Source organism: Jaculus jaculus, chromosome 1, assembly GCF_020740685.1.
Source record: "Jaculus jaculus isolate mJacJac1 chromosome 1, mJacJac1.mat.Y.cur, whole genome shotgun sequence".
Lineage (NCBI taxonomy): Eukaryota > Metazoa > Chordata > Mammalia > Rodentia > Dipodidae > Jaculus > Jaculus jaculus.
This window is the reverse complement of record NC_059102.1, coordinates 247,600,175-247,620,338: the sequence shown is the minus strand read 5'-3', so window position 1 is coordinate 247,620,338 and position 20,164 is coordinate 247,600,175. Positions and strand designations below refer to the sequence as shown.

Below are 20,164 nucleotides of genomic sequence, written 5' to 3'. Positions count from 1 at the left end.
CAATACCTGATAATGACCCCATTTTCAACATGACTATGGGACCGACTGTGCTCACTTGGGAATTTGGTGTTAGGTTTACATCTCTCCTAGAATCACCTACATGTACCTGTTTTTGCCACACACATGCCAAAGTGTACCTAATAGGTTGGTATTGTATGTATGTAAGTAGAATGATTGAGATGGGGAAGGGATATGATGGAGAATGGAATTTCAAAGGGAAAGTGGGGGGAGGGAGGGTATTACCATGGGATATTTTTTATAATCATGGAAACTGTTAATAAAAATTGAGAAAAAAAATTTAAAAAGAAAAAAATCAAAAAAAGGAAGTTGTTAATTTTTTTTTAAAGTGACCCAGGCAGATAAAGAGAAAAAAAAAATTGAAGTATGTGGACTGGAGAGATGGCTTAGCAGTTAAGGCACCTGCCTGCAAAGCCAAAGGACCCCAGGTTCAATTCCCCAGGACCCACATAATCCAGATGCACAAGGTGGCACACGTGTCTGGAGTTCATTTGCAGTGGCTGTATGCCCTAGTGCATCCATTCTCTCTCCCCATGCCTCCCCCTGCTTCTCTCTGCCTCTTTCTCACTCCCTAAAATAAATAAATAAATGTTTAAAAGTGAAAATAATGGGCACCATGCTTGAAAAGCATGATCCCAACTCCTAGAAGAGCCTCAAGCTCCTACCAGGAGCTCCCAAGACACCTGAGCTCATAGCACACTGAGCAGTGGCTGCTGCTCCAACTCTGAGAGCTGCCAGAATGACCTAGGTGCGGGTAAATGAGGATAGTTTAATGGTCAAGAGTACCAGGACAGAGAGCATCAAGGAATGTCTCCTGGCCTCCTCCTTCCTATCCTTAGGAGGCTGAGGCACAAGGAGGAAGGAGCAGGAAAAAATGGACAGACAGGAGACACTGAGCCATGAAATGAATCTGACAGGCCAACTGGGATTTTAAAGAGGGAAGTAGAGCCCAGAACAGAATCTTAAAGAACAGCACCATGAACAGGTGTTACGTAGAGCTTGAGAGGTACTGGCCCCAGCCACATCTCTTCCCCAGGCTTTCTGGCAGTGATCCTGGTGCACCCCCTTGTGGCCAAAGGGAGGATGGACTGGACAACAGTAAAAGGCTTCGGTTTCACTTCCCTCTCTCTTCATAGCTCTCCAATTTAAATATGCCTCAGATTCTAGGTCTCTATCTTCCCCAGCCATTAGCCCCTTATAGGCATGAGTCTGCCAACACTGACAGAGCAGTGCAAAAATGTGTCAAGAAGAAGAGGAACTTACGCTATAGGTGGACATGACCCTGGAAAAGACAAAATGGAAACCCAGTGGGCATGTGTTTCATACAAGTCTTGCATTGTACAACAGAGGTAGCTATCTGAGGAGTGAGGCTAAGAGGAAGTGGAAGGAAGCTTGGCCACCCTCAACCCATTACATTCTGGTTTACTAGCTCAGTCAGACCTTTCTAAGTCTCTCATTCCCTTTAATTCTCAATTGTTTGGCCTCTACTGCCTAGTGCGTCTTTAATCACAGTGCTTAAAGGAGGCCAGGAAGATGACTAATTGGTTAAAGGTGCTTGCTTACAAAGCCCGGCTGGACCAGGTTCAATTACCAAGCCACCCATGTACACCAGACATAAAAAGTTCTGATGTTCATTTGCTGCAGCAAGAGTTCTAAGCACACCCAGCCATACACATACACATATACCTGCAAATTAACTTATTTTATTAATTTTTTTTTGGAGGGGGGATTCAAGGCAGGGTATCACTCTAGCCCAGGCTGACCTAGAATTCACTGCATAGTCTCAGGCTGGCCTTGAGCTCACAGTAATTTTTCTACCTCTGCCTCTAGAAGGCTGGAATTAAAGGCATGTACCACCATGCTCAGCAAATTAACTTTAAAAAAAAAAGTGCTTGAAGTGGGCTGGAGAGATGGCTTAGAGGTTAAGCTCTTGCTTGTGAAGCCTAAGGACCCTGGTTCAAGGCTCGATTCCCCAGGACCCACGTTAGCCAGATGCACAAGGGGGCGCACACATCTGGAGTTCATTTGCAGTGGCTGGAGGTCCTGGCGCGCCCATTCTCTCTATCTGTCTCTTTCTCTCTCTGTGTCTGTCGCTCTCAAATAAATAAATAAAAATAAACAATTTTAAGTGCTTGAAGCCAGGCATGGTAGTTTACACCCAGCACTTGGGAGACAGTGGTAGGAGGATCAGTGTGAGTTCCAGGCCAGCCTAGGACTATAGACTGAGACCCTACCTCAAAATAAATAAATAAATAGGTGCCTGATAACTCAAAAATAGGACAACCTGTGATATAGTAATCTCTCTAGATTGAGACCTTAGCTTTCTTTCTCCTATATCCCTAATCCTAGTACTCTTCCAGCACTAGTACAGAACTGCTACTCACCCTGTCACAAAAATGCCCACTGAGCATCCACTCTGGCTATAGCTGTGTTGTTGAATCTTAACAAGAAACAACTTGCAAATCAATAACTTCTGTTTCACTTTACAGGTGGGCAAATGCATGCTCAATATTATACAGCTGGCTAGAAAGGGAGCCATGGACTGGAGAGATGGCTCAGACTTAAGGCACTTGCCTGCAAAGCTTAACGACCTGACTGCAATTTCCCAGTTCCCACATAAAGCCAGATGCACAAAGTGGCACATGCATTTGGAATTTGTTTGCAGAAGACGGAGGCCCTTGTATGCCTATTTTCTCTGTTTCTCTTCTGTCTCTCTCTGCTTGCAAACAAATAAATAATTTTAAAAAAGAAAAGAAAGGGAGCCAGGTCTGATCCCACACAGAATACGGCAAGTTTTTACAAGCAGAGAAGCCCTATGGCCCTTATCCTAAGCATGCATAGATGACTTAGCAGACAGTTCATTACATATGTCCTTGCACCTATTTGTTCTTGATGCAGACCTTTCCTATAGGTTGAACTATATCTGGTTGCTGAGACCAAAGTACAATAGCAACAACTTAGAGAAGGCGCCAAGGGGCAGGAAGGCCTGAGGCAAAAGCACTGGAGACAGTACTAGGTTCTAGGAGATGGTGGTTCTGTTCTCAACTCTGTTTTTTTTGTTTTTTTTTTTTTCCCAAGGTAGGGTCTCACTCTGGTCCAGGCTGACATGGAATTAACTCTGTCATCTCAGGGTGGCCTTGAACTCATGGCAATCCTCCTACCTCTGCCTCCCAAGTGCTGGGATTAAAGGCGTGCGCCACCACGCCCGGCTGTTCTAACTGCTCTTATGCAGGAGACACTCCACTATGATTGGCATGTGATACTTAAGAAAGCAGGAGCTGGCCAGGTGTGGTATGGTGGCACATGCCTTTAAGTCTAGCACTGGGGAAGCAGAGGTAGGAGGACCATCACGAGTTCGAAGTCAGCCTGAGACTATATAGTGAATTCCAGATCTGCCTGGGTTAGAGTGAAATCCTACCTTGAAAAAAAAAAAGGAAGGGAGGAAGGCAGACAGGCAGGCAGGCAGGCAAGGAGACAGAGAGGGGAAAAGCAAGCAGGCAATCAGGATCTGGGCATGGTTATAATCCCAGCACTTGAGGAGCTGAGGCAGTAAAGTAGCCAATTCAAGACCAACCTGGGATGTGAGAAAATCGGGCTGCAACATCTGATCACCATGGTTAATTTGGCTGATCTGGCTGGCTAGGCAGGTTTCCCCTTCCTCCCTCACTGTTCCATGTATTTCCCTCCCAAAGCTGCCACCTCAGTCAAAAAGGAATACAGGAGTTGGAGAGATGGCTCAGCTATTAAGGCACTTGCCCGCAAAGCCAAAGGACCCAGGTTCAATTCCCCAAGACCCACATGAGCCAGATGCACAAGGTGGTACATGCATCTGGAGTTTGTTTGCAGTGGCTAGATGCCCTGGCACACCCATTCTCATTCTCATTCTCTCTCTCTCTCTCAAATAAATAAATTTAAATTTAAATAAATAAAAAAAAAGAAATAGAAGCCGGGCATGGTGGCACACGCCTTCAATCCCAGCACTCGGGAGGCAGAGGTAGGACGATTGCTGTGAGTTCGAGGCTACCCTGAGCCTCCATAGTGAATTCCAGGTCAGCCTGGGCTAGAGTGAGACCCTACCTCAAAAAACCAAAAAAAAAAAAAAAAAAAAAAAGGAATAGAGGACAACCAGTCTTTGGTCAAGAGTAGCCTCATTCCCCTGCTAGAACCCCCAAACAAGCTGTCAAGACCAGCCTGGGCTACATAATGAAACCTTATCTCTCAAAACAAAGAAACCAGGGGCTGGAGAGATGGTTTAGCAGTTAAGGCACTTGCCTATGAAGTCAAACGACCCAGGTTCAATTCCCCAAGACCCACATAAGCCAGACACACAAGGTGCACATGTCTGGAGTTTGTTTGCAATGGCTAGACATTCTCTCTCTGCCTGCCTCCCTTCTCTCTCTCTCTCTCTCTCTCTCTCTCTGCTTGCAAATAAATTTTTAAAAATAGGGCTGGAGTGATGGCTTAGTGGTTAAGGCACTTGCTTGCAAAGCCAAAGGACCCAGGTTCAATTCCCCAGGACCCATGTAAACCAGATGCACAAGGTGGTACATGCACTTGGAGTTCGTTTGCAGTGGATGGAAGCCCTGGAAGCCCATATTCATTCTCTCTCTCTCTCTCTCTCTCCCCCTTTCCCTCTCTCAAAGAAAACTAAATAAAAATATATTTTTAAATAAATAAAAATATATTTTTAAAATATTATTTTTATTTATTTGACAGAGGAAGAGAATGAGCACAGCAGGGCCTCCAGCCACTGCAAAAGAACTCTAGACATGTGTGCCCCTTGTGCATCTGGCTAACGTGGGTCCTGGGGAATCACACCTGGGTCCTTTGTCTTTGCAGGCAAACACCTTAATCTCTAAACTATACCTCCAGCCCAGTTAAATGTATGTGTGTGTGTGTGTGTGTGTATAACAGAAAAAGAAACACCAAGGAAGGTGTCTTCTAAATATTTATGCTTAACCCATATATTAGTACATTGTTCTCAGCCTTGATCAGAGAAGCTTTTTTGACAATGGGCAGAGGATAATGCCATATATATGAGAAATCTGGCTAAATTGCTGAGAATAAGTGACTATTCTGTGCTTATCCTAACCAAAACATATATATCACCCCCTCACAGGCTCAGGGAACAATATGGAAGAGTGGGCAGAATGAATGTAAGAGCTGGAAGACAGGGAGGAGAGCTATGGAATGCTGTTTTCTGGACATAACATGGCTCTTACATTCATTAACTCCCAGCAACTGTGGTTTTCAACATAAGATTGAGACTATCAACACTCCACCCAGAACAAGGGAATGATTCACAAGACCCCACCTCTCCCAAAGAAGCTATTGTAGGTTAACAGTTGCTAGGGAAAGAGGACTCAGGTTCTTCAGTGCTTCAGCCACTGGTAAGTTGCCCATACACTCCAATAAATAACCCTTAAACCATGCTCATGAAACTCAGTGAGTCACAAAGAAAGAAACATGAAAGTAGAAGGGGACTAGTAGGAAAAGAAGAGGATTTCAGTACAAGTGGGTAAGAGGGTCACAGGAGGTGAATATGATCAAAATAATTATATACATATATGAAATTGTCAAAGAAAAAAGTGTGTAAAGGAATTTGGGCCAGGCGTGGTGGTGCATGCCCTTAATCCCAGCACTCAGGAGGCAGAGGTAGGAGAACTGCTGTAGGCTTAAGGATAGCCTAAGACTACATAGTGAATTCCATGACAGCCTGAGCTAGCATGAAACCCTACTTTGAAAAAAAAAAAAAAAGAAATTTGGGGGGAGCTGGAGAGATTGCTTAGTGGTTAAGGCACTTGCCTGCGAAGCCTAAGGGTCCATGTTTGACTCTCCAGGTCCCACATAAGCCAGACACACAAGATGATGCAAGCACACAAGGTAGCACCTGCTCACAAGGTGGTGTAGGAGTTTGACTGCAGTGGCTGGAGGCCCTGGCATGCCAATTCTCCCTCTGTCACTCTCCAATTAAAAAAAAAAAATACAAGTGTGGTGGCACACACCTTTAATCCCAGCACTCCAGAGGATGAGTGCCATGAGTTCAAGGCCACCCTGAGAGTACATAGTGAATTCCAGGTCAGCCTGAGCTAGAGTGAGACCCTACCTCGAAAAAAAATTTTTGGAGGGGGGCTGGAGAAATGGTTTAGTCATGGAGGCACTTGCCTATCATGCCTAAAGACCCAACTTCGATTCTCCAGTAACCATGTAACCCAGATGCACAAGGTGGCATTATGTCTGGAGTTCATTTGCAGCAGCTAGAGGCACTGGTGTACCCACACTCTTTCTCTATCTGCCTCTTTCTTTCTCTCTTTCTCTCAAATAAAACATTTTTTAAAAGAAATTTGGGGGTAACAGGGACAGCTAAGTGGTTCATGCCATGAGCTCAGTTAAGTACCTCAGGCACTTGCTTGTGTGGTGGCACATACCTTTAATCCCAGCACTTGAGAGGCAGAGGTAGGAGGATCACTGTGAGTTTAAGGCCACCCTGAGACTCCATAGTGAATTCCAGGTCAACCTGGGCTAGAGTGAGACCCTACCTTGAAAAACAAAATAAATAAATAATAATGGTAAAATAAAAATAAATAAATAGGGCTGGAGAGATGGCCTAGTGGTTAAGGCACTTGCCTGTGAAGCTAAGCACTCATGGTTCAACTCTCTAAGTACCATGTATGCCAGATGCACAGTGATGCAAGCACACAATGTCACACATGTACATAAGGTGGTGCATGCATCTGGAGTTCTATTACAGTGGCTGGAGGCCCTGGTGTGCCAATTCTTTCTCTCTTCCTCTGCCCCTTCTGTCTCCCTCCCTCCCTCCCTCTCTCACATTAAAAAAAAAAAAGTCCAGTCTGTTGGGCTTTCCTCAAAAAAAGTAAATAAATAAATAAAAAGGTCCAGACAAGAGTTTAAGCACTGGTTCCACCTCAGAAACCAGGCCCCAGAAATTGCTGAGTAAATCTAAGAGTGTATTATCATTGATGAAAGCAAGTTCTGACATGATCTACTGGGCCAGACTCCTGTGGAGACTGTTACTGGCCTGACCATAATTAGCTTCCCAGATAAAATCAGGTGAAAGTATACACTACTGCAAGATGTAATCTGAAGGGAAAAACAGGAGTGGAGTGGAGAAGAAGAGGCAAAGAAAAAAGAAAAGTGCCAGATAAGAGGGGACCTGCCCAGTGCAGCTATAGCTGGTCAGGAGCCCTGGGTCTTTGGCTTGGGAGACATGAAAAGGTTCAAACCCTGGCCTGGGCTCTCAAACACTTCCTGGAGTCTCCAGTACAAAGAAAAGGGATTTGTTTGATAGGCCCTTCCTGTTTCAGACGAACCCTATAACGCCATGAACCAAAATTTAGAAGAAATATACACCAGGCTCCCCAGCACAGATCTCAGCTTAGATGACTGCTGGATATGGGTAACCTTCTCCTTGCTTGCTTATATGTTCTAATTCTTCTTAAATATCTTCACCAGATACTGTTTTACTTAAGATGTTGTTTTAAAAGTAATAATTTGAAGCCAGGTGTGGTGGTGCACACCTTTAATCCCAGCACTTGGAGGCAGAGGTAGGAGGATTGCTGTGAGTTCGAGGTCACACTGAGACTACATAGTTAATTTCAGGACAGCCTGTGCTAGAGTGAGACCCTACCTCAAAAAAAAAAAAAAAAAAGGAATGATTGTTTGCTCTGTTGCATTCAAACAACAGAAGAAAGCAGAAAGTGAGCCTTGAAATAGTTCCTCCTCCCAGCCTCTCTAATCCCTCTCCCAGAGTATTTCTCTGAACAATTTAGGACCTGTGTTTCCAAACACTTGTTCATGTGCCTTCTACCTACTGCTCCACTAAATAGGGTTATGCTATACATAATGCTTTGCAACTTTTCCCTCTCACTCAAATAAATAAATAAAGTATTTTAAACAAAAATAAAAAACAGAAGCTAGAAAAATGGTTCAGCAGCTAAGGTGCTTGCCTGCAAAGTCTAACAACTGGAGTTCAATTCCTTAGTACCCATGTATAGCCAGATGCACAAAGTAGCGCATGTATCTGGAGTTTGGCCCTGGCATAGCCATTGTCTCTCCCTCTCTCTCAACTCTTTACCTGTCTCTGCTTGCAAATAAGTAAGTAAATAAAAATTTGTGGGTTTTTGTGGGGAGGGTTTTTTTTTTTTTTTGAGAGCAACAGAGAGAGAAAGAGGGAGGGAGAGGGGGGAGGAGGAAAGGAGGGAGGGAGAGAATGTGCACGCCAGGGCCTCCAGCCACTGCAAATGAACTCCAGATGTGTGTGCCCCTTGTGCATCAGACTAACGTGGGTCCTGGGGAATCTAACCTCAAACTGGGGTCCTAAGGCTTCACAGGCAAGTACTGAACCACTAAGCCATCTCTCCAGCCCTGTGGGGAGGTTTTTTGAGGTAGGGTTTCACTCTAGCCCAGGCTGACCTGGAATTTACTATGTAGTATGAGGGTTGCCTTGAATTCACAGCGATCCTCCTACCTCTGCTACTGAGTGCTAGAATTAAAGGCATGAACCCCACACCCAGCACTGCTTTCATTTTTTCCTCCCTTAGGCTATTTCTTTTTTAAAAACATAGTTTATTTTTCTTACTTTATTTGAAAAAGGGAGAGAAAGAGGCAGGGAGAAAGAGAGAATAGGCGTGCCAGGGCCTCCAACAACTGCAAACGAACTCCAGGTGTGAGCACCCCCTTGTGCATCTGGCTTACATGGGTCCTAGGGAATCAAACCTGGGTCCTTTGGCTTTGCAGGCAAGCACCTTAACCACTAAGCCATCTCTCCAGCCCATGTTTTTGTTTTTTAAAAATAATTTTATTAGCCAGGTTTGGTGGGGCTGGGGTGATGGCTTATTAGTTAAGGCACTTGCTTACAAAGCTGACCAGCCTGGGTTTAATTTCCCAACCCATGCAAAACTGGACATTTATCTGCAGTGTCAAAAGACCCTGATGTGACATGTGCACATACACACAAATTTAAATAAAACACAAAAATAGTGTATGCATATATGTATGCCTGCATGTATGTACTTAAAGAGCCGAGCATGGTGACACATGCGTTTAATCCCAGCACTCAAGGCACAGGTAAGAGGATCACTGTGAGTTAGAGGTCAGCCTGAGCTAGAATGAGACCCTACCTGGGGATAGGGAAAAACAACAGAAAACCACCACATCCGTATCATACAGGAAGCGAGAAACATGACAGGAATCTGGATGGGAATCCCTGGCTGTTTCTATGTCTGCTGTGCTTGCCAAATCAGGCCCCATGCCAGGTGTCCTTGTTAGGCCATGCTTCAGTCCACTTGGCCCACAGTTAAGGCTATTCTCTAGTCATCTGGCACAACTCTCGGGCAGGACTAGGTTTCTAAGGCAGGCTTGCCTGGCTGCAAGCCTGGAGATGGCTCGGCATGTGTCTAACTGCTACCAGCCAGCGTGCTGATGATTTCCAGATTGGTGTCTCTAGCGCTACTTCCCCACATGGCCACATGCCTACTGGACTCCTCCCTCACACATCTGAGATAGAACACTTCCTATTCTACCACACCATCCACACCCAAACTTTCTTCTCCTCTGGTGTCCCCATCTCAGAAACAGCTAAATGCCTTATACCAGTCTTTTGTAAAGTCAGAAACCTGCCTGATTTCCAACATCTCTCACCCTTACCTAGTAAAAAGAGCCCCGGGGGGTGGGGAGATAACTCAGTGGGTAAAAACATTTGCTGTGCAAGCAAAAGAACGCAAATTTGCCAGGTGTGGTGGTGCATGCCTTTAGCCCCAAGCACTTGGGAGGTAGAGGTAGGAGGATCGCTAAGAGTTTGAGGCCACCCTAAGACTACATAATGAATTCCAGGTCAGCCTGAACTAGAGTGAGGCCCTACCTTGAAAAAAAAAACCCACAAATTTGATACCCAGCACCCACATTAAAAAGCCAAACCGGGGCCTTCGGGAGGAAGAGGAGGGAAGAAGTGGTGATCCTCCCGAGCCCCCACTAGGGCAAGGGGTGGAGGGGCACTGGCCACCAGCACCACCACCACTTCTGTGACCTTCAGTGGTAGGTAGGGGGTGCTGGCCTCTCAGTGGACCCGAGCCCGCTGCAATCCCAGTCACTGGACAGTGGCTGGAGTGTCACAGTGCAGTCCCTGGTTTCCTACAGTCAGAGAAAGATAGTGGCTGGTGGCCTCCCTCCACCATAGACCCAGAGATGGCATCCATGGACTTCAAGACCTATGTGGATCAGGCCTGCAGAGCTGCTGAGGAGTTCGTCAACATCTACTACACTACAATGGACAAGCAGTGGCAGCTGTTGTCCCACCTGTACATGGGCACGGCCACTCTGAAATGGAATGGAAACACTGTTTCAGGACAAGAATCCTTTGGTGAGTTTTTTGAGATGTTGCCTTCAAGTGAATTCCAAATCTACATGGTTGACTGCCAGCCTGTTCATGACTCAGCCATGCCAAACCAGACCACAGTCCTTGTGGCGATCTGTGGAACTGTGAAGTGTGAGGGCAACAAGCAATGGGACTTTAACCAGAACTTCATCCTGACCACCCAGGCCTTACCCAGCAACACAGTGTGGAAGATAGCAAGTGACTGCTTCTAGTTCCAGGACTGGGCTAGCTAGTGGGACCATGAAAGACCTCTTGGATTCTGCCCAAGCTTTGCAAAGAAATTACACTCTTAAATCTCAGGATGTGGGGAACACACATTCATACCTGTCGTCTCAGCAATACTGCAAACTACACTGCTGAGTCTAAGCTCTTTGTGTCTGAGTCCTAGAAACCTTTTCCTGAGTATGTGCTGGTTTGTCATCGTTGCCTTTTAAAAGTAAACTCTTTTCTATTTTTCTACTTACCCGGAAAAAAATTGAAAATCAGAAAACCTGATTCTGGAAATTCTGGCAAATAAATAATATATATGTTGAGTGGGGGAAAAAAAGGCCAAGCTGGGCTGGAGAAATGGCTTAGCACTTAAGGTGCTTGCCTATGAAGCCAAAGGACCCAGGTTCGATTCACCAGGACCCACATAAACCAGATCAAGGTAGTACAAGCATTTGGAGTTTATTTACAGCAGCTGGAGGCCCTGGTGCACCCATTCTCTCTCTGTCTCTTTCTCTCTCTTAAATAAGTAAATAAATAATACTAAAAAACAGTTAAGCTTAGCCACCTAAACCTGTAATCCCAGTGCTAGGGTTTGCTGATCAGCCAATCTGATTAAAAATAAAAATAGCAAGCTGGGCGTGGTGGCACATGCCTTTAATCCCAGCACTCGGGGGGCAGAGGTAGGAGGATCACCATGAGTTTGAGGCCACCCTGAGACTACACAGTGAATTCCAGGTCAGCCTGAGCTAGAGGGAGACCCTACCTCAAACACTAGTCTTGTGCCCTAAGGATGGTGGTGTTCCTAAGCCCTGGACCCCAAATGTCTCTTCAGCTGATTTACTGTTTATCTTAGAAATAACTGTAGGTGGGAATTAGTTGTATTTGCAGAAGAATAAAAATGTTTCAGTCAGTCTGAGGCATGGCATTTTTAGACTAGTTGAACCTCTCTCTTACTTTCCCTAATTACAAAATAGTAAAACTAGGAAATATTGAACACTATAAAGTATGAATGGCCTGTAGGCCCAGGCCAGCCTTTGTGCTCAACAAGACCTGGGTAGTGTAGTCTACCTAAAGTGGGGCATGGCCAGCCCAGACAGTGCCTCTGCTTGCCTTATACCTCTCTCTCCTGGGCTTTTAACAGTCAGTCATAGCAGCCCCATCTATAGCAGCCATCAGCTTAACATCAGAAGAGTTTTAGCTCAGACACTCAGGGTGCACACTTGTATATTCAAAAGATAAGGGAGATTGGGTGTGGTAGGGCATGCCTATAATTCCAGCACTGGGGAAGATGAGGCAGGAGGATCATGAGTTATAGGCCACCCTGGGCTATGTAGTGAGAACCTGCCTCAAAAATGAAAGAAGGAGCTACAGATGTAGAATTAGTCTTTATCACCCTTAATTTACTCAGCTTACTTATTTCCATCTTATCCAACTTTGCTCTAAAACTGGAATCACTTCCAAAAAGGACAACTGTGTTTTATCTATGGTCAGAAGGACATGTGTATTATGTGCACATTAACACATATAATGCACATAAGTTGGCTTCCGTATGAAAAATTAGTTTAAAAAGTTGGAAAAAGTCCTGTTATGTTAAAGTGCTTTAATACTGACAACATTCTTAAGTATCCTTTCATCAGCTAAAAAGCTGCAGGCAAGCATAGGTAATTTCAGTGCACTGACCTCAAATTCATGTAGATATATGTCAGGGAAGATTGTTTTTTCAATAAACTGGGTATTATAAATGCAAAAAAAAAAAAAAAAAAAAGGACACCTGGGCTGGAGAGATGGCTGAGCAGTTAAGGTGTTTGCCTGCAAAGCTGAAGGACCTCAGTTCAATTCCCCAGGACCCACATAAGCCAGATGCACAAGGTGGCACATGTGTCTAGAGTTCATTTGCAGTGGCTGGAGGCCCTGGCACATCTACTCTCTCCCTCCTCACTCCCTCTCTCTCTTTCTCTTTCTCTCAAATAAAAAATAAATAAATAACATAATTTTTAAAAAGTAGAGGACACTTAATATGTTCCTCTGGCCTCCACACTTGTACATGGGACATGCACACCTGAACATACATGCGCATACACCATACACATAAAAAATTATTTTACAAGTGGTCCTAGCCCGGCATGGTGGCCCATGCCTTTAATCCCAGGACTTGGGAAGCAGACTTAGGAGGATCACTATGAGTTCAAGACCACCCTGAGACTACATAGTGAATTCCAGGTCAGCCTGGTCTATAGTGAGACCCTACCTTGAAAAACCAAAAATTAAAAAAGGGGGGGGGCTTAGGGTTAGAGAGATGGTTCAACAGTTAAAGGTGTTTGCTTACAAAGCTTGCTGGCCTGGGTTTGATTCTCCAATAACCATGTAAAGCCAGATGCACATGCATCTGGGACTCCATTTAAAAGTGGCCCTATCTTGTGGACTTCATCACCTTTCCTGATATGACCCAGTCCATCATCCCCCTCAGCTCATGTTGTCACCTGCCTTCAGCTGGCTCCTCCTAGATCAACTCCTAGGTCTCAAAGCAGATTTCTAATTATATCACACCACCAATCCCCTATCTCCTTCACAATTCCTATTTCATGGACTAAGGGAGAAAGTCTAAGGACTCACAGCAGCAAGATACCCACCCTCCCAACTGCCTCTTTCTAGCCTCTACCCCCACTCTGGGAGGGGCACCTCATCCTTTAAGCAACAGAAGCAGCAAGCAACTAAGGTAGCAGACTGCCACAGTTGTCAACCATGTCCCATGCCAGCTTTTTAATCCATGGGCCCTGGGGTCCCTTCATGAAGTGATGTTGCTGCCCAGAACAGCTGGGACAATACAGATCCTCAAATGGTGGGGGACAAACTTTCTTTAGGAGTGTGTGAGGCCCAGTCTCACACAGATCAGACTCATGTTCATTCCCTTCCTTATACAATGCAAACTATCCTTGGGTTACCACCTTCTCCAATGCCCTCTGAACATTTTATTTGTGCTATGGTCTCTGGATAGTTAGGACTGTGACACCTCATTTGGATCACATCTGACCTTGAGGAATTTAGGACAAGGTAAGCTAATCTTGCTGTCTGAGCTGTGACCATCTAATTCTACCAATTCCACATAATGGAACATATAAATATTTCCTCACAAGACAGCACAGTGGTACACGTCTTCAATATCAGCACTGGAAGCAGAGGTAGGAGGATTATTGTGAGTTCAAGACCAGCTTGGGGCTACAGAGTTCCAAATCAGCCTGGGCTACAGTGAGACGCCACCTCAAAATAAAACAAGTAAATATTTCCACAACAGACATTAAAGAAATTATTTGTTTTATTGTTGTTTTGGGGGTTTTTTAGACAAGGTCTTTCTAGGCAACTCAGATTGACCTCAAACTCATTATCATTTTGTCCAAGTGCTAGGATAACAGACATGTGACACCATGTCTGGCCTCAAATACTCTTAAACAAGGTATTTCCCACAAATGACTTTGACCTAACCTAAGAATCTCTCTTTTCATCTCTCCTGATTTGTATCCCCTTCCAAGGCAACTATGATCTTCCACACACCAGTAAGATGCACCTCTCCAGACACAGCTCCTACACCACATACTTCATGTGCTATGTTCCTTTCTGTTGACAAAGATACTCTGTAGTTTGTTCTGAGGTTTTTTGTTTTGGTTTGGTTTTTCAAGGTAGTGTCTCACTCTAACTCAGGCTGACCTGAAATTCACTATGTAGTTTCAGGGTGGTTTTGAACTCTCAGTAAGCCTCCTATCTCTGCCTCCCTAGTGCTGGGATTAAAGGTGTGTACCATCACACATAGCTTGGGAGTTCCATTGTTGTTGTTTTGGTTTGATTTATTTATTTATTTATTTTGATTTGAGGTAGAGAGACAGAAAGAATGAGAATAGGCACACTAGGGCCTCTAGCCACTGCAAACGGACTCCAGACACATGCGCCACCTTGTGCATCTGGCTTACATGGAATATGGAGAACTGAACTTGAGTTCTTAAGCTTCACAGGCAAGCACATGATTATTATTTTAATGCGAGAGGGGGGGTAGAATTGGTGCACCAGGGCCTCCACCCACTGCAATCAAACTCCAGATATGCCTGCCCCCCCCCCTTGCACACATGTACAACCTTGAGCCACTGTGCATTACGTGGGCTTACATGGGACCTGAAGAGTGGAACATGAGCATTTAAGCTTCACAGCCAAGCGCCTTAACCACTAAGCCATCTCTCCAGCCCAGGTTTGATTTTTTTGAGATAATCTGGCCTCATATTCACAGCAACCCTTCTACCTCAGCCTCACAAGTGCTAGAATGATAGGCATGAGCTACCAAGCCTAAGTCTGTGCTGCAATTTATTTATTTTTTAATATTTTGTTTATTTAAGAGAGAGAGAGAATGGAATGGGCCCACCAGGGCCTCTAGCTACACTGCAAATGAACTCCAGACACATGTGCCACCTTATAGGTCTGGCTTTACACAGGTACTGGGGAATCAAACCCCAGTCCTTATGCTTTGTAAGCAAGCTCCTTAACCACTGAGCCATCTCATCAGCCCTGTGCTGAGATTTCTAATGCCATTAATTCTCCCAGGATACTCTTCCTCCATCTTTGGCTTGGCTATTTTTTTTTTCTTGAGGTAGGGTCTCACTCTAGCCCAGGCTAACCTGGAACTCACTGTGTAGTCATATGGTGGCCTCGAACTCATGGCAATCCTCCTACTTCTGCCTCCTGAGTGCTGGGATTAAAGGCATGCACAACCACACCTAGCTGTGGCTAATTTTTTAAGCTTTCTTATTACTTTATCACACAATTTTTCCCATTTTGTGTATGTATGCATTCAGTGTTCCTGTGTGTGTACATGCTTGTGGAAGCCAGAGGAAAAACTCAGTTCATTGGCTTGGAGTTCATCAAGTAGACTAGGTTACTGGCTGGCTGACCAGCGAGCTCTAGGGATGCACCTATCTCTGTCTCCCCAGTGCTGAGATTATAGGCACTGCCAGTTTTTTTCGGAGGGGGGGGCGGTCTTTTCAAGGTAGGGTCTCACTCTAGTCCAGGCTGACCTGGAATTCACTATGCTATGTAGTCTAAGGCTGGTCTCAAACTCATAGCAATCCTCCTTGGCCTCCTGAGATTTGCTACATAGCTACATACTTGGGCTGCAAGGCCACTGAGAGATTTGCATGTGCCACTTTATGCATCTGGCTTATGTGGATACTGGGGAATCAATCAAACTCAGGTCACTAGGCTTTCCAGCCTTTTAAAAAAATATTTTATTTTTATTTATTTATTTGACAGAGAGAAAGACGCAGAGAAAGGAAATGGGTGTGCCAGGGCCTCAAGCTGCTGCAAATGAACTCCAGACACATATGCTATCTTGTGCTTTGTAGGCAAACACCTTAACCACTAAACCATCCCGCCAGCCCAGCTTTTGTTTTCCTTTGAGGCAGGGTATCACATAGCTTTGAAATTGCTATGTAGCTAAGAATGACCTTGTACTCCTGCCTTCGCATCCTGCTAAGATTAAAGGTTTGCAACTGCCACACACCCAGTTAGGTTTTTGGGTTTTCTGTTCCTCATTCTCTTTGTTGTTTTATTCTTTCAAGGTAGGCTCTTGCTCTAACCCAGATTGACCTGGAATTCACTATGTAGTCTCAGGGTAGCCTCAAACTCAGGCAATCCTACCTATGCCTCCCAAATGCTGGGATTAAAGGCATGTGCCACCATGCCGAGCCTCATTCTTCTTTCTTGCTCAGCCTCATTATACACTTCCTAAGCCCCCCCACACAGTGTTTCCAACCAATGCCTAAAGACAAAACTGCCAACCCCTTTGGCCTATATTCCTATAAGAACCTACAAAATGAGTTGAGGAGGTGGCTCAGCAGTTAAAGGTGCTTGCTTACAAAGCCTAATGGCCTGGGTTCAATTTCCCAATGACCATGTAAAGCCAGATGCACAAAGTGATAATGCATCTAGAGTTCATTTGCAGTGGCAAGAGACCTGCTGTGCCCATTCATTCCCCCCTCCCACCCCGTATATAAAAATATTTCAAAGAAAACAAAAACATAAACGCTGGGCATGATAGCACATGCCTTTGGTCCCAGCACTTTGGAGGCAGGGGTAGGAGGATCACTGTGAGTTCAAGGCCACACTGAAACTACAGGGTGAGTTCCAGGTCAGCCTAGACTACAGTGAGACCCTACCTCAAGAAGAAAGAAAGAGAGCAGGGAGGGAGGGAAAAGATAAAAGAGAAGAGAGAACCTACAGACTGCTCTTCCTCCTCTAGCATGTTCTCTACCACTAGTGCATTTCCAATTGCAGGTATCTTTGAAAATACAAGTTCTGTAATCCTACTCTCCCATTCTCTGAACTCAGGAAAAAAAGTATTTCCTCTGGCTTTTGCAATCTTTCAAGAGTTGATCTCTCTGTTACTGAAGACTCTACATACTTGGGCTGCAAGACCACTGAGAAATCCTGCTGGAACTGAGCTGATAACCTCCTCCATGTAGACCAGCTGACAGAAAGCTGGAAGAAGCCATTCTGCATGAAGTTCAATGGAAGAAAGGGAAATCACAAGTGAAGAAACTCCACAGTGGACAATGCAAGCCTTATATTTGGCCAGGCAGGCCAAATGAGCCAATGGGTGCAATAGTGGCATGTATGTCATTGTGGAAACCAACTGCCGGCACTCTAATTGGACTGGAGGCCTGCTCCATGGGAGGGAATACATCCCTGATACTAAAAACTTAAAACAGGGGTAGTCATGAGCCGTAAGGGTATAACGTCTGCTGCTGTCTGGCTAAATGCATATACTATGCTTATCAAACTGCTCAGTAAGCACTTCTCTTAATGTTTAGACCCTTATACTAATGCTACTCTCACTTTTGGTAGAGAATCTTCTCTTTTCAGATGGCAGTGACCAACTTTTTTGTATCATTCTATCAAAATGTTATAAACACTAAAGAAATCCTTTCTAATTAAAAAAAAAAAAGCATGCTATCACTGGATATGGCCCTCAACCTCACACCTCCAGAACCAGGGACCAAAATTAACTTCCTCTCCATATAACTCACCCAGTTTACTGTACTGTATTACTAGAAACAGAAAACCAACTAATACAGGACTGTGTGTGGATTACCTTGGTTAACTGTCATAACCACCCTATGAGATAGGTGCTAACATTACCATCATTTTACATATGATGAAAGTCTGGACCAAGAGATTACATACTTCACTCATGGCCACAAGCCATAAGGTAGCAAGTACCTATTAGTAACCACTAAACTACACTAATCTCTTAATGTCTTCTCTTGCCCTGTGGCTATCTATCCCCAGACTATGAAGCTAAGACAACATCATTGAGTAAATGGTGGCCTCTATGCAGTATCTGGGAAAAGAACAGAGAATGAAGTCAGGCTTGGTAGTGCATGCCTGTAATCTCAGCACTTGAAAGTGCAGGCAAGAGCATCAAAAATTCAAGGCCAGGGCTGAAGATTAAGGCACTTAACTGCAAAGCCAAAGGACCCAGGCTTGATTCCCCAGGACCCAAAGGGGTCATGCATCTGGAGTTCCTTTACAGAGGCCCTGGTGCACCCATTCTCTCCCTCTCTCTAGCTGCCTATTTCCTTCTCTCCCTCTCCTCCTCTCCCCTCCCTCCCTCTCTCTCTCTCAAACAAATAACTAAAAATAAATATTTTAAAAATATTTTTTGAAAAAGAAATTCAAGCCGAGCGTGGTGGCCCACGCCTTTAATCCCAGCACTTGGGAGACAGAGGTAGGAGGATTGCTGTGTATTACATGCCACCCTGAGACTACAATAGTGAATTCCAGGTCAGCCTAGGCCAGAGTGAGACCATACCTTGAAAAAAGGAAAAAGAAATTCAAGGCCAGCCCTGGCTACATTTCAAGTTTGCAGCCAGCCACAGCTAGATGAGACCCTGCTCCCACTCCCTCCCCCAAAAACTAAACAGTAAGTGAAGGGCTAGATTAGATGCTCAGAGGTTAAGGCATTTCCCTGCAAAGCCTAATGGCCTGGGTTCGATTTACCAGTATCCACATAAAGCCAGATGCACAAACTGGTACACATATCTGGAGTTCATTTGCAGTGAATACAGGCCCTTGTGTGCCCATTCTCTGTCTTCTTCTTTCTCACCCTCTGCTTGCTAATAAATAAAATATTTTTTAAAAAAAGTAAGGAGCCAGGCGATGGGAGGCAGAGGTAGGAGGATCACCGTGAGTTCAAGGCCACCCTGAGACTAGAGTGAATCCCAGATCAGCCTGAGCTAGAGGGAGACCCTACCTTGACCATACCTTGGTTTTTAGAGGTAGGGTCTCCCTCTAGCTCAAGTTGAACTGGAATTCACTCTGTAGTCTCAGGCTGGCCTCAAACTCAAGGCAATCCTCCTACCTCTGCTTCCAGAGTGCTGGAATTAAAGGTGTGTGCCTCACCATGCCTGGCTAGTATGTGATTTCTATTGATACATCTCTGACCCACTGTCCCCACACCAAGTTCCTAGCACAGGATTCAGCCTCACAAGGTATACGATACAACCAGAAAAATCTATATATAAAGCTATAAAGAGTTTTTGCAGGGCTGGAGAGATGGCACTTGCTTGCAAAGGCACTTGCTTGCAAAGCCTGAAGGCCTGGATTCAATTCCCCAGTACCCATGTAAGACCAGACGCATGAAGTGGTACATATATCTGGAGTTCTGTTTGCAGTGGCAGGAGGCCCTGGAGTATATATAATAAAACAATCTGAGTGTAGTGGTGCACACCTTTAATCCCAGCATTTAGAGGCTGAGGTAGGAGGATCATTGTGAGAACTCACTACAGAGTGAGTTCCAGGTCAGCCTGGGCTAGAGAGAGAACCCTACCTCAAACCATGGCCCCCCAAAACATTTTTATGACCACTCATCTCTTTCTCTCAGTTCATCAAAAGGAGGCCTGGCTTAGCAGTTAAGGTGCTTGCCTGAAAAGCCTGAAGACCACAGTTCCACTTCCCAGTACCACATAAGCCAGATGTACAAGGTGTCACATACATCTGGAGTTCATTTGCAGTGGCTGGAGGCCCTAGCATGCCCATTCTCATATATTCTTCCCCTCCCCCTCTCTCTCTTCTTGAAAATGAATGAATAAAATAAATTTAAAATAATATTTAAAATAAATTTAAAAAGGCATGGTCGGGCTCCCCAGATCCCACATAAACCAGATGCATGTGGTGGCACATGTGTCTCGAGTTCATCTGCAGTGGCTAGAGGCCCTGAGGCACCCATTCTCTCTCTCTCTCTCTCTCATAAATAAATAAAAATTTGAAAAAATAAAAAGGCATGGTTTCTAAAGAGTCTGTCTTCTACTTCTGAGTACAGAAAGACAAGCAAGGCCATGATAGAGGGCAAACTAGCATTGGAGATGCTAAGAGGGAGTACTTACAGAAGAGGTCAATCAGTGGGGAACATGTCAGAACCCAGGGAGGAAGATTAAGATGCTATAACTGCCCCATCTTTTTTGTTTTGTTTTGTTTTCTTGTTTTTCAAGTTAGGGTCTCCCTCTA

At 44.8% G+C, this 20,164-nt stretch overlaps 2 protein-coding genes across 2 annotated transcripts in view; one reads left to right on the top strand and one right to left on the bottom strand.

Moving 5' to 3' along the window:
* Atp6v0d1 (ATPase H+ transporting V0 subunit d1) overlaps positions 1-20,164 on the bottom strand; it is a 64,330-nt gene that overhangs the window by 37,585 nt on the left and 6,581 nt on the right. The window lies entirely within an intron of this gene.
* Positions 10,222-10,623, top strand: LOC101608228 (NTF2-related export protein 1-like). Its single transcript, XM_012949480.1, has one exon. The coding sequence runs from the start codon at positions 10,222-10,224 to the stop codon at positions 10,621-10,623; it is 402 nt and encodes a 133-aa protein (XP_012804934.1).